At 42.8% G+C, this 15,461-nt stretch overlaps 1 protein-coding gene across 3 annotated transcripts in view; it reads right to left on the reverse strand.

Annotated features, from left to right (window-relative positions):
• COL27A1 (collagen type XXVII alpha 1 chain) overlaps positions 1-15,461 on the reverse strand; it is a 242,942-nt gene that overhangs the window by 161,041 nt on the left and 66,440 nt on the right. For all 3 annotated transcript variants that reach the window (XM_072632427.1, XM_072632426.1, XM_072632425.1), the window contains exons 8-10: positions 10,509-10,553; positions 9,565-9,618; positions 2,646-2,690 (exon numbers count right to left, since the gene is read on the reverse strand). In XM_072632427.1, the coding sequence (XP_072488528.1) occupies positions 2,646-2,690; positions 9,565-9,618; positions 10,509-10,553 (144 nt within the window). The remainder of the gene's footprint in view (positions 1-2,645; positions 2,691-9,564; positions 9,619-10,508; positions 10,554-15,461) is intronic.

The raw sequence follows: 15,461 nt of genomic DNA on the forward strand, positions 1-15,461 counted from the left end.
AAGAGCAGGGATGGAAGGCAAGTTGTATCTAGACCCTGAAGCTGAATGAGGTTCCTTCTTCCTAGGAAGAAGTATAGCCTTGGGGGTTCATCTTTCACTGAGGTCAGCTGAGTTGTGTTACATCTCAGATATCAGGCAAGTAGAATCAGGACCTTTTCTATCAGGAAAGACTCTGGACTAAAGTCTAGCTCCAAGACTCAGGAAATGTCCTCAGACAAGCAACACTTTCCACATGCCCTAGTTTTCCCTGCAAATCTACCTTGTCACAAAAGGAGAGCAACATTCTAATTATTTGGCAAATTCTCTTGGCACTCCATGCCCAGGACACCTACTCAGGTGGCTCTGAAGTGAGACACATGATTTTGGAGAGATTCCTTAGCACCTAGGCCCCTTTCCTAATCACCCAAGCAGTGATTTGGGGGCAGGCAAAGCCACGAGGGACTAACATGGATGCATGCTGAGCATCAGTGAGGAGATGGGAGCTGATTAGTCACATTCTTGGGCCACAGAAAGGGAGGAGTGGGAAGAGCAGGGTTTTTTATGACTGGTGGCTACAATCAGCAATGTATCACAGGGTCATCCCTCTGGGCTTCAAGCCACTGCTGGAGAGAGCCCAGAGCTCCATCAAGAGAACCATCTCAGCCAAAGTCAGAGAGAAGGGAGCAGAGGTTCAGTTTCCAACATGCATGTGGCATCAAGATGTTGTCCACACGAAGAGTATAAATCAGTCCCAAATTTCCTTGGCTTATCATTCCCCTCAGCCCCATCCCAAGAGCATGTCTTCCTAGGGTTTGGATAGAAAAGAATTCCTTTTCTGCAACTGGAGAGCTGCAGCAAGATCAATGCCCCAGGAAGGATACAACTGAGAGGTCTGCTTTTTAATCTCCTATGTTCCTCCAGTAAGCAAGCCTCAGGAGCTGACTAGAGCAGACTGCCCTCAAGTGCAAGTATAATACCACCCTGGTAAAACATCCCAAACAGCTGATCCTCATCCAATAAGTCGATCTAACTCTGCCAATAAATACCATACAAGGACTTCAAGGCTGGTCCAGGGGACCCAATGTGGGACTCTTCTTATCCTCTCATCCTTGGGGGTGTATGAAAGCTGCTTTGTGGGGTAAATTCTCATCTGTCATAATGGCACAGCTTTGGGGGAAGGGCTTCTCAGGAACAAGCTGACTTTGCTCTTTGGGGGCACAGATGACTACATGCCCAGTGCTGCCAGGCATATCCCCACCCTTATGTGGTAGACAGGAGCAACCAGGGTGAGCATATGGAAAATGTTTAAGAGCTTATTGACAAGGCCAAGCACAGACAAGGGTTCAGCAGCCACTGACAGACAGAGTCAATGAGGCAGAAATGGGGTTGTCTCCAGCTTCTCGTGGGAGGTCCCATGAGACCTTCCAACTTGGCTCTCGAACTCCTTGGGATAGTTGCCCCTTTTCACCTCTTCCCAAGAATGTCTTTGCTCACCCCCAATCCTAATGACAACTATCACCCTTTACAATGCCATAGCCCCGTTCAGTCTAGGGTATGATTCTGCATTCATTATCTCATGGGATTCTAGAGGAAACCCTAGGAAATGGGCAGGGTAGGGATAAAAATGCCATTTCACAGAAGAACAAAGAAGCCCAGGGATTTGCTCAGAGTCATGTCAGTAGCAAGTCAGGAGTGGAATCAACATCAGAACCTGGGTCTGGTGCTACATAAGACTACACATGCAGGATCTAGCTTGGCACTCCCAGGGCTCCGAGAGCAAGACAGAAGAGGAGCAGATGGCAGACAAGGCAGGGAGGGAGAACTGGCCCTCACAGTAGTCACTGGTAGAGTCACATTCCCTACTCCTACTGCTTCATTCTTTCACCCACTTAGTGCTTTGCTTTGCAGGGATCATCATGGTTTCCCATAGACTGACTCCCTCCTCAAGAATGGGAATAGCTTACAAAGGGACCCCTTAAGGGGAAGAAGAAAATGGACAGACCTTTGGCTACCATACCTGGCCTCTGGCCACTGTCTGAACATATATATACCTTGTAGGCAACTCCAGTGCCCTGAGTACTTCTGCCAGGTTGTGGACACTCACCAGGAGCTGGGGGGATGCTGTAGCCACCAATTACAGCCAATTAGAACTGCCACAACACCCTGTTCATATGAGTCATGCTGGCTGTTCCATTTGACTACCCCAGCAGGGGCAGGAATGTGGGGAGTGGGGTTGGAGAAGGGGGTGGAGGGAAGACCAAGGGGTGGTAAGATCACTTGCAACTGACTCCAACATCCTGGCCTCAGCTGGATTTCCTCTGTGCCACAGATGGGGCTATCCAGTAACCCTGGATCTCCCTGGCTCACTGTGCTTGGCTTAAGCAAGAGGCTTTCATGCTTGATCCATGTCCCGCCCTTCTTCCCACTCTCCTAGAATCTCCTTGCCCTGGGACTCAGGGAGGTGGGGGTGGCTGCTGCCCATGGCCAAGTGAGAGACATAAGAGCTGAAAGTGCTTGAGGATCTCCAACACTGGAGACAAAGGGGCATTCTTGTTACCCTGATGAGCAGGACGGATGAGAGCAGCATCCATTTGTAGAACCTGCTCTGAGTTCTAAGTAGCATTTGATAATCTGAGTATCATAGAATGCTGCCAAAAGGCACTTACCCGACTGCCTTTGGGTCCAGGTTCTCCTATTGGCCCAGGTAATCCCTGAAACACAAGAACCAAAGAAAGAAAGACAAGTATGAAGAAGCCTTAAGTAGCCTCAAACAAGCACTGTCAAGGTTATATTCCGTACATGGACCAGGAATAAAAAGAGATCCTGGAGCCAGAAGATCTGAGTTTGTCTTGGCTCAGACCATTACTAGATGATGGATTATGTCATTCTTTGTCTTGACACCTCTAGTGCCTAGTCCAGTGCTTAGAACATAGTAAGTTTTAGAGAATATTTATTGGTTAATTCCTAGCTACATTGAACCAGAGAAAGTCAGAAGCCTCAGCAGTAAAATGACAACAGGGCTGGTGGGGGCATGGTGAGGAAGAGGTTTTATGAAATCTTGATGGCTGCTTAAACAGTTATTGTGATGGCCTCTGAACAGGGGCCTCCAAAGGCCAAAGACCCAAGCTGGACCCAAGAGGGAAATGTGAAGTAGTCAGAGGCAGAAGAATCATGAATGGCTGTCAGAGCTAAGTCATGGAAGGCACCACCACATGGCCAGCACACCACAACATGCCCACACTCACAATTAACTAGATCCATGACTAACCAGAGTCATCTGAGGGAGAAGAGGGAAGCTCTAGGCTGAGAAATGCTTTTTCTAGAGCCTCAAATCACCCACATCCTTGAAATGGGAGATTAAAAAATCATGAGTGCCTCAACCCTGGGAAACTCATAAGAGGCATGGAAAGCGTGTGCAAAGAAACAGGAGGATTACAGTCAGGCGGACCTACATTAAAATCCAACTTCAAGAACTTACTAGTTGTATGACCCGAAAAAATTCACTTAATCTGTCTCACTTTCCTCATCTGCAAAATGAGAGAGTTGTACTCAGTAGCCTCTTAGAGCCATTCCATATATAAATTTATAATCTTATGAGGACCTGAGTTTGAATCCCAGCATTGGCCCTCACCAGGTGAGATGATGGTCAGATCTTAGTCTCCACACCAATGAAACCTGTACTCTCTGTAAATCCTAAATAAGGCACCATAGAAAAGTGAGTTGTCTGATTCAAATGGAAAAGCCCAAACAAACCAACCCTGAATGCAGTATAACTATAACAACCAGGCTTGTTCCCAAAAAAAAGAAGAGAACATACAGCTCTTCCCTTTAGAGGAGAAGTGGCGAACTATGGGTTTGTCTATACTGTACAACTGGGTTGACATCTGCGGTAGAACTATTATGTTTCATTTTTTCTTCATTTCCAAGTAGGGCCCTTGGAGTAAAGGGGACAGAAGGGAGATATTCAGAAATGATAAGGATGTAAAAACAAAAGATATTAATATTTTTTTCCTAATGAAATGTTCGTTATAAATATTATACCTGATTCTTGGCAAAGCTACCCAGGTAACCATATTGGTCCAAACATGAGGGAGATGGAAAGAGAAGGGTGAGAAATATGAGATGAAAGGTGTAATAGGAGAAACTAAATTAAATGGTTCTCCTCTCCCACTCAGATCATGTTCTGTCCTAAGTCACAGGGTCATGCTCTAGAGCTAAGAAGAACCCCACAGACCAGCTAGTCCAACCCCCTTTACAGATGGAGAAACTGAGACTCAGAGAGACTAAGTAACATGACCCAGATCATACAGATAATACACATCAGAGGTAGACTTTGAACCAGATCCTCTGACTCCAAAGTCACTGTACTATGTGACCTTGGACATGTAATTTCTCCTCTTTGGGCCTTACTTTCCTCACTTATAAAATGAGGAGATTGCATGATGCTCCCTATGATATCTTTCACCTTAACATACTCTTGACTCTAACCCTAATGAAAGCCATCCTGAATATTGCACTGAAAACAGAGATGAGAGGCATAGGAAGGAGTAAAACAAAGAGAAGGCAGGGTTGGAAGAAGGAAGGGTAAGGCAGGAGGCATGTTTTGGGATGATTTCAACTCTTCAAAAATGTGGGAGGAGTAAAATAACTAGGAGAAAGGCTAGATTCCCCACTCCTACATAAGCCCCAGTCTAAACAGAAGCAAGTCTTGACTCTTTCCATGAACCCACTCAACCCAAATTCTGATGTCCTTGCCAGCTTATAGCTCAGCTCTGCTTACAAACTCCTCCCTTAAGAGGAGATCCAGAAATTGGTCTTAGGGATAAAAAACATGTGGGACAATGTAGTATTTCAGGCATGAACTCCCAAAGGAGGTTTTTGCATCTGGGATCTCTCTGATTCCTTTCTTCAAAGCACTTGGCTTTGCTTTGATAAGAGAAACAGCAGGAGCCTGGTCCTGTGTGAAGGGTCTCATATTTTCCTGTTAAATCAGAGATGGGGGTCTATGTTAATTAATGGTATAGTCAGAGTTGGAAGGGACCTTAGAGATCATCTAGTTTAATCCTCTTCATTTTTTTGTAATTTAATTTTTTCAATTAATAAAAATCTGTTTTCTCTCCCTCTGTATTCCCTATAATTGACAAAAAAAAGAAGGAAGGAAGGAAGGAAGACTTTTGTGACAAATATGCATCATCAAGCAAATAAATTTCCCACATTAGCCATATCAAAAAAACAGATCTTTCAACGTTTACCCTTTATATCAGGAGGTAACTGGTATGCTTCATCATGTAACGCCACCCCTCCTTTTGCACCTTGTCACCTCTATTTTACAGGGGAAGAAACTGTCCATCATTTTGGTTCCTCTTAGTCCTTCAAAGGGACTTAGGTAAAAGGGAAGGTTGTAAATGACCTAAGGCAGCCCAGTGGATTGGCTACAGAAAGCTGGAAGTAAGAAGACCTGGGTTCTAATCCAGTTCTACCACTGATTCACAGTATGACCTTGGCAATGTCACTTCTCATCTCCAGACCCAACTGTTAAAGGGTCAGACTACCAAGAATTCTTAATATGAGGTCCATGAACTTGCTTTTAAAAATATCTTTGTAACTCTTTCAAAATAATTGTTTTCCTTTACAATACTATGGATTTTGTTTTATTGCATGTGAAAATATTATTCTGAGGAGACTCTGACACAAAAAAATTAAGAACCCTTCAGTTGCACAACAGTTATTCACTTGGTTGGTCCATCAACAAACACTCTCCTATGTGCTGGGTACTGTGCTAAGTCCTGGGCATCCAAAGAAAGGTAAAAACATAGTCTTCCTCTCAGGTAATTCATATTCTAATGGGGTTCTGGGGGAGGTGACAACCAAACTGAAATAATATATACAGTATAAATGGAATGTAAAATCAGACTCTGTCCCCTATGGTCTCTCTCAGTCTGATACAGTGGGTTCTGGGTTCTAAGGTTGTGACATCTTCAGCGGGAGGATGGACCACAAATGCAACAAGACCACTGCTTGTGGTGGATGGGATGATAACAATGGCTAATAGAGAGAAAGCTATCCTTTCAGTTCTCATTTTGCTTTGGTTTTCTCTGCCAAAGAATAAGACAAAGGACAGAGGAAGAAACTGGCTAAGAGGGAATTGAAAGTCCATATAAATAAGAAGACAAAAATAGAGCACCTAGCTGCCCTGAATGAAGTCAAGCCCAGATGAACTGAAATACAAGGCTATCAAGAGAAATGGCAGATATAGTTGCTGAGGTCATGATGAGTGACATTTGAGCATTTGAGCAATTGTGGAAAATGGAGGAGGTATCAAAGGAGTGGAAAAAAGGGCAAATTTTGTACCAATTTTCAAAAAAGGAAAAAATAAAGTTTGCGAACTAGAGGTCTATGAAGTTGATTCCAATTCCTGGCAAAATTCTTGAAATGATTATTTAAAAAATGGCTAGTGACATTTGGAAAAGAAAGCAGTGATTACAAAGAGCCACCAAGACTCAAGAACAGGTCATGCCAGACTAACCTTAAAAACAAAAAACCTTTTTGAGCAATCTTCCTTAACCACTAGATCAGGGGACTTCTGCTGATATGGCTGACTTGGGTTCTAAAAAGGCATTTGATTAAGTTTTCACGCTATTCTTGTGGAAAATATGGCAAGATGTGGCTAAACAATGGTCCTATGAAATGGATTTGGAACTGGTTGAATAGTTGGACTCAGCGGTCATGAATGTCAGCTTGGCAAGATGTTTCCAGTGGATTGGCTCCAGGATCTATACTTGGCTCTATGTATTTGCCATTTATATTGATGACATGGATAAAGACATAAAAGTCAAGTTAATGCTCTTTTTGTAATGGTAGAGAATCAAAAACTGCAGGAGTGCCAAAAACTTGATAAGTACATCAAGCTGGAAACGGCTGAGCAAGTTACAGCCTATCAATGTGATGGAATATCATTATGCTAAAGGAAACGATGAAAAGGATGATTTCAGAGAAATCTAAGAAGACCTGGATGAACTGATACAGAGTGAAGTGGGCAGAACCAGTAGAATTATTTATACAATAACAACAGTAGTCAAGACAAAGAACTTTGAAAGGCTCAGGATTTCTGATGAACCCAATAACCAATCACAATTCCAGAGGGCTCTTGACAAAACATGCTATCTTACCTTCTGATAGACAAGTGATTGACTCAGGGTATAGGTTGAGATATGTGTATATATATACATATATATATGTATATATATGTATATGCATATGTATATATATATGTATATGTATGTATATGTATAAAGATATATATATATATATATATATATATATATATATATATATATATGTTTGGATGAGGTCAATGTGAGAATTTGTTTTGTTGGCTACACATGTTTGTAACAGATTCTGCCCCCTCCCTTCTTTCTTGATGGGGAGAGGGAGAAGGAAAAGGGAGAAAAAATGGATTTTCATTGATTTTAAATGAAATCAAATTTTTAAAAAGTTAAGTTTAACAAATTTAAAAGTGATCTGAAATTTAAAGGAATAAGTTACACACCAGGAACCAAAGAGATTTTTTTTTGGATAAACTAAAACACGGGGCTAAATCTAAGAACATTAAACTTAACCTTGATAAATGTCAACTCTCAAACTTGGGTGCAAAAAAATTGACTCGACAAGTACAAGATAAGCAAGAGATGTTCAAATAGCAATCTTTCCGAAAAAAACCTAGGAGGTTTTAGCGTACTGCAAGTTCAATATGAATCAATAGTATGATATAACAATCCAAGGAGTCAAACTGATCTTAAGCAAGGCAGAGTCTCTAGGAAGAAAGAGGTGATAGTCCTGCTTTACTCTACCCTGGTTAGACCCCATCTAATTTAGAAAGGACATTGATAAACTAGAAAGCTTAATTACCCTAGAAAGGATAATCTACATTGTTGAAAAGTCTTGAGTCTTTGTCATATAAGCTTTGATTGAAGTAAGTAGAGCTATTTAGGTGAGAGAAAAGCCAATTTGGAGAGACTGCAGGAGACGGGGGAATAGAACCAGAATTGTTTTCAAGTCTCTGAAGATCTTTCCTTGGAGGAGGGATTAAATTTGTTCAATGTGGCTTCAAAGAGAAGAACCAGAAACCATGGATGAAAGTTACAAAAGGAAAATTTATTCTTTATTTTTTGAGGGGCGGTAGTGGCAGTCAGTGTTAAATAACTTACCCAGGGTCACACAGCTAGTAATATCTGAGGGCAGATTTGAATTCAGGTCCTCCTGACTCCAGGGCCAGTGTTCTTTTTACTACATCACCTAGATTCCCCCCCCACCCCCAATTTATTCTTACTGTCAGGAACAGAACTTTCAAACGATGGGAACTGTCCAAAAGGGGAATGAACTGCTTTGGGGAAAATGGTTTCTCCTTTACTGGGGCTCTCTGAGCAGGGGCTGGATGCCAGTTGAAAGATACGTTGTAGGGGGGTGTATCCTATTTCAGATATGAACTGGACTAGATGGTCCCTGAGGCTCCTTCTCACCCTAAAAGCTGTGATTCTGTTTCTGACACTTACTCTCAATGGTCCCTTTTAAGTCTACAGTCTATAATGTAACACTCCACATCACAAGATTCCTTCCAGTTCTGGCATTCTGTGATGTAGGTATTAGGGGGGGACTTAGATGAATAGAACTGAAATATTTTAATCCCCAGGGACCCCCAAAGGGATTGGTGGGAATTCCCAGTCACATAAGTCCAGGCTTGGGATCTTTAGGGACTTAGATAAGAGCTCTCTGCCAGGTCTATTAATATATATTATGAAGGTATACACCCATCTGTGGTTGTCAGGACTGGGGATCCCAAGGAATCATTCCCTGAAGGTGTATTCAGAACCTTTTGTAGCCTCATTTTCCTGCTAGGCAGCATCTGAACACTGCCTTAACCTTCTGAATTAGCCTTTGGATTCCAAGAAAAAAAACATGGGACCCAAGGAGCCCTGAAAATGGCTCCCTGCATGGAGGTGGCCAAAGAGCCCTGAGAAGGCTGTAGAAATCCAGAGGGAGGCTCTAAGGCATTCGATGAGAAGACAGTCTTCCTCTCATGGAATAAAAGCTGACTACTAGAACAAGGGAGCAGAGACAGTGCCCCTGTCAAAGGGAAACCCAACAGGCCCAATCTTCATGGGTGCCAGGAGACTGCTTCTCCCTTCCTTGACCTGGCAAAAATTTCCAAGATACAGACTGTTCAATGCATAAATAAATACCCAACTATCTTCTGAAGTAGTGGTTCTGAATATGCATATTGCCAATCTGGAAAGATTCTGGAATAATTTATGGATTACTTATATCTAACGTGAAATCCCTGGGGTAGTGGAATTCCCCACAGAACAGACTGCTTGTGGCCCCTATGTATTCCTCTACTCTCAATCACCAGATCCTGATTGTGACCCAAGGCTCCTACCTTGGGACCGTGATACCAGAATCTAATGTCATACCTAAAGATATTTGCCCACATCAGTCCACCTCCCATCAGTGCTATTCCCCACCCCTACCCTCCCCTCTGGCAGAAACCCAGCTCCTTGAGAGCCTTGGAGAAGCCATTTACTGCACCTGCCTGCCAGGATAGCCTTTGGCTCCCGGACTGCCTTCAGGTCCTGGTTCCCCCTGTAAAGGAAAGGAGAGAAGAGTGAGTTCCTCTAGAGTAGGGGACAGGAGAGGAGGGACCACTCAAGCTAAGCCCAGGACAGAGAATGAGTAGGGGGAAGGGAAACATCTCAATTACAATGGACAAAAGGATGGCAAAAGGACAAAGACAGAGGAAGGAAACTGAGATGAAAAAAGATGAAGGGGAAGCCCTCCTCTACAACCCTTCTCAACTCCTCCCCTCCCAATCATGTGCCAGGGAAACCGGCTCAACCAGCTCTTTACACAAAGCCCCCTGGCCCTGAAAACAGGGAGCAAAGCAAAGGTGTCCTCCTTCTCTGGCATATGGAACTGTTTTCCTTGGGTCAATGCTGCCAAGATTCTGGCAAACTAGATGGATGCATGTATAATATCCTTTAACATCGAACAGAACAGCCCAGCTATTCATGGATTTTACTGCAAACATCAGGCTTATCCAAACACTCCATGAGGGAATTACTGCCTCTTTCAGTAAGATGTGGTTAGCTAGGAAGGGAGGGAAAGACCCAGTGGCAAATTTAGTGCAAAGAAGGGACGAGTGAGAAGGCAAGAGCTTCCTTATTTCTCTGTTGGCCCAGAGGATATGGGGCTCAGTGCCCAAGGGCTAGAGAAGGGTGGTAGGTAGGGCCTTGGAAGGATGGGAGAGGCTCACTGGAAGTCCATCCATGCAGGATGGGCTGCGGGGAGGGGCGTGCTCTGTGTCTGTGACTGTCAATAAAGGCATAAATCAGGAGACATGTATGGGAAGGGAGATCCTAAAAAGACAGGATGCTGCTACAGAGAAAACCAGTAAGGTTCTGATCAGCTGGGGTTGAACCAAAACTCCCCATCAAGGCCTTGTGGCTAGCCATAGGGCCAGGATACTCACTTACCTGGTCTCCAGGATGTCCAGGTGGTCCAGGATAGCCTTTCAGGCCCTGAAAGGAGAAATGTCCCAGGCCAAGTTAGAGAATGCTTTGAAGGGACTCCTATTTGGGGGAAGCAAGACAGCTACAACAACCCAACTATTCAAGTGGGCCAGAAGCCATTGCTCCTGACTCAGAGAAGTATTTGTAAGCCTTGTGGCTGACATTAACCCTTCCATTCCCATGGTCTTATCACCAACTTTTAAAAAATTGGACACAGGCATCCAATGGTTATGGGAAACCCTCTGATCCAGTTCAGACAGACACCTGCTCTGTAGCTGGCATTCTTGAGATACTGAGAAGTTGTGGAACTTGCCCAGAGTCACACAGTGGTCATGAAAGGGTGACTTGAGCCCAGGTCTTCCCAACGTTTTCTATCCACTATGCTAGACTGCCACGACTTTACCAGAAATAAAACAAAACACAAGTGTAGCCAAAGCTCTTTCCCACATGCAGCTTTCCGGGTGGATGTAAATTAGTTTGTGGCTGTCAAGTGTTTTAAAGCTTTAAGGAAGAAAGGATGCCACAAAGGACATGGTCCACTGTTTGTCTACTCCATCTCCTTGAAAAAGACAGTCTCTCGACTTTATAGAATTACAGCCAAGAGGACTTTATAGATTTACACAAGGTCCTGATCAACAACAGGATTTGATTTGGTACACAGGTGTCCCCACTCTTTATTTGATGTCGAGTCTCATCACAGAGTCTCAACGTTGGGAAGACCCTGAGTTGTAAGATAGTGCGAGCCCTAGCTGAAAAGGAGTGACTGACATTCCTCCAAGTAGTCATCCAGATCTCACAGCCTCCCAAGGAAGGCTGCTCCATTTCTGCAGAGCCCTAATGATTAGGAAACTTTTCCTTGCAGGGAAACTGAAATCTGGCTCTCTTCAGCCCCCATCTACTTCTCCTCAGTCTGTCCTCTGAGGTCAAACAGAACAGATCTCATCCCTTTTCTACCTAGTAGTTCTTCAGAGACTTGAAGTCTCAAACTATGTTCCTCCTAAGAAGCAAGTAGGTACAATAAGTAGAGTAATGAACTTGGAATTGGGAAGACCTGAGTTCAAATTCTATCTCAAATGCTTACTTACTGTGTGACTGTGGGTGAGTTATTTAATCTCTTTGTTCCTCAGTTTCCTCATCTAAAAATAAGAAGGTTGGGTCCTTGCTAGTTCTAAATCTATAATCCAATGATCTTTTTCTTCTCAAGGTTAAACATTCTATAATTCCCCCCCCAATAATATTATTATACTTTTTCAATTACATGTAAAGATAGTTTTCAACATTCACTTTTATAAGATCTTGAGTTCCAAATTTTTTTCCCTCCCTCTCTCCCTTCCCCTCTCCAAAAGATGGTAAGCAATCTGATACAGGGTATAAACGTACAACCATATTAAACATAATTCCACATTAGTCATGTTGTGAAAGAAGAATCAGAACTGAAGGGAAAAACCACAAGAAAGAAAAAACAAAACTTCTCTGGATGTGGATAGCATTTTCCATCGCGAGTCTTTTAGAGCTGTCTTAGATCACTGCATTGCTGAGAAGAGCTAAGTCTATCAAAGTTGGTCATCACACAATGTTGCTGCTACTGTGTACAATGTTATCCTAGTTCTGTTCACTCAGCATCAGTTCATAGAAGTCTCTCGAGGCTTTTCTGAAATCCACCTGCTCACCATCTTTTATAGTACAATAGTATTCCATTACATTCATATACCAAAACTTGTTCAGCCATTCCCCAATAGATGTGCATCCTCTCAATTTCTAATTCTTTGCCACCACAAAAAAAGCTCATGCTACTCATACTATAATTCTTGTAAGTGATTTTCATATAACAGGGTCTCCAATTTCCCAATGTCCTTCCTAAAATGTGGAGTCCAGAAATATACAAAATATTTTAAATGTGGTCTAACCAGACAAGACTACACAATGACAATCACCTCCTTCACCCAGGAGGCTATGCATCTCAAAATAACCTAAAATAGTATCATGGATTTTGGGGAGGCAGAGGGTTGCTGTTATGTTATACTTTTGGATCATAATGAGGTTGCAAACCACTAAAGATTCCAGACTTTTTACACAGCAACCATTGTTTAGCCTCAACTCCCCTATCTGTACTTGTATGGTTGATTGTTTGAAACCAAGTATTATCTCTATTAAATTTCATCTCATTAGATTCAAGTCATCATTGCTGCCTATTGGGATATATTTGACCCCTGGCTCTGCCTTTGAGCTCTTTCATCTGTTCTGCTCTCAGTGAACTTTGATCGACATGGCCATAGCTCCAGATGCCATTGAAGATGACATGCCACCAGCCTCTGGATCTGCTCACATAAACATCAGGTCAGTGGAACCATCTTCAACAAATAATATGTATAAGACCCTATTGTGAGCAATGTATGTGAACTCTAAGGCATAGAGGCTGCCCCATCTGCTGGAGCTGTTCAAAGGCCTTTTCTCCTTCCTTCCTGAGTCTTACTTTCTGATAGCCTAAATTTTCCTGATTCTTGGTTGTAGTCCAGATGGAAGAGAATGAAAGACAAATGCATTTCAATGGGTGAGGTATTATGGTGTGGGACACTGCTCTTGAAGACCCTGAAGGATAGATGAAGAGAGATTATCAGTTAGGACAGAACACAAGGCAGCACATGGTTCAAAACCCAAATGAATGTTATTGGTGTTCAAAGAGGAATAGAGGACTGTGGCTTGAAGAGGTCAGGAGAGGTTTCACAGAGAGGTTAGGACTTAATTTGGGCACTGATGAAAGGATAAGATTTGCAAAAGGAGAAAGAAGAAAGGTAAGGTGTTCCAACAGGGGAGTGGTCTAGGTAAAGGCTTTGAGTTTAGGGGACATTGAAGAAACTAATTTGGCTGGAATTGAGAGTTCCTGTGAAGGAATAATAAAGAAAAAATAATGAAGATCAAATTGGGCAGAACAGATAGAAGAGGGTCTTGAAGTCCAAGCTGAGGATTTTGGACTCGAAGTCTTTGGCTAACTATGGAGGCTATCTCTTTCCTCAACACAACCATCTGGGTTCTCCCTTCTTCCTCGCCTCCATCTATGTCTTGTCTCATGAATCTCAAAGCAAATGCTCAGTTCTCTTTGTATATGCAGAAAGTGGTGACAAGAACCAGGACCTGCCACAGCTGGAGTCCCTTCTTGCCACTTTCAATTTTCCAAACACCCCCAAAATAGAGCTCCATGAAAAAAACATGCTTCTTCCTAACTTGGCCCAAGTCAATAAGTTCCCTTCATCCCTCTGGCCTGAATGAGACATTCTGTCTGGATGAAAGCAGAAAGCAGTGGCCTAAGGGATGGGGTGTTGGCTGGTGGAAAAGATGGAGAAGGAGGAGGCAGTATCCTGTTCTTTTTGGCACCCAGGCATGCTTGGATGCAGAGTCCCTGTGTCCTGCAGTGACGCCCACCCAACCTGTCACCAGTGTCCTGGACAACCAGTCACTCAAATGCCACTGCTTTGAGGACATCAGTGGGATCCAAGCCACAGCCTGTATTCACTTTCCAAATAAAGCTCCAAAGAAGCAGCCTGAAATGGAAATCATAATACTTAATAACCTCACAGAGTTGTAGTAAGGAGATTGCTTTGTAAATCTTAGCACACCATATAAAATGAGCTATTATTATCATTAATAGGGGAAAGAGCAACGCACCATGAGTTGGGAGGCCAAGGTTCCCATCACAAACTCAATGTGTGGCCCTGAGCAAGTAAGCCCCCTTTCTGGGCTTTAGTCTTCTCATCTCTAAAAGGAAGAAAGCCCAAGAGCAGGCTTTCAAAGTTCCTTTCTACCTCTACTCTTTCAAGATCATAGTGATCATCTTGGCTCTTAGAGAAGCCAGGAATTTGTACATTCAGTAAGTAACAGGTGGAGTATGACTTTTTTTTTTTTTTAAAGGAGCAATTAGAATGAGCAAACCTCAGTACAGAAAGAACCTAGAGAGAACATCACACCCACCTCAGGTACACCCACCTCAGGGAAGAATAACATGGGAAAATCACAGAATTTTTTAATTTGAAGGAACTTCAAGAGTTTAGGATAATAGATTTGCCAGGCAGGTAGATATCACAGTAGATAGAACTCTCAGCTTTAAGTCAGGAAGACTAGAATTCAGATCCAGCCTCAGACACGTACTAGTTGTGTGAACCTGGGAGGAGCAGAGAACCTGGTTTAACCCTTGCCCACTTCAGTTTCCTCATCTGTAAAATGGGGATAAGAATAGCACCACCTATCCCCCAAGGTTGCTGTGAGATTAAAATGAGTTAATATTAATAAAGTGCTTTGGAAACCTTAAAGCAATAACTTAAATGCTAACTATTATTAGATTTAGAATTAAAAAGGACTATCTGAATCATTTTGCCAGACATTCATTTCACAGATAAGGAAACTGAGATCCAGAGAGGAAAACAACTTTCCCAAATAATTAAAGGGCAGAGATGGGAAACAAACTAGGTTCTCTGCTCCTCCTCCCACCTCACCCCACCCCCAGTAAAGCACTCTTTTCCATTATACCAAATGTTTCTTGGCACCAGATTATTTAGTCTAATTTTTCACTCAGTAATTCTCCTTACAGGATTTTCAACAACCTTATCCAGTCTCTTTCTGAATACTTGGCTTTGTGATTGTGAGTGATTGAGATCTCATTGCCTCATTGAGCAGCTCATTCTAGTAACCTATGTACATCTCTTTTCTTCTTGGAAAGCACCAGTTTGAAGCAGATTACCCTAGTGTTTTTGGATTATAAAGCGAAGCTTAATAAAGATGATTCCTCCCTTGGGAAGGTAATGTCATTACAAGGTAACTACCTTGGAATGGTAATGTCATTCCAACAGGATTGCAGGGTGGAGTAATTGAAAGAGTACTTGATTTGGAGGACCTGGGCTCACATCCTCAGTCTAACATTAACCA

The sequence above is a fragment of the Notamacropus eugenii genome, chromosome 1 (assembly GCF_028372415.1).
Source record: "Notamacropus eugenii isolate mMacEug1 chromosome 1, mMacEug1.pri_v2, whole genome shotgun sequence".
Taxonomy (NCBI): domain Eukaryota; kingdom Metazoa; phylum Chordata; class Mammalia; order Diprotodontia; family Macropodidae; genus Notamacropus; species Notamacropus eugenii.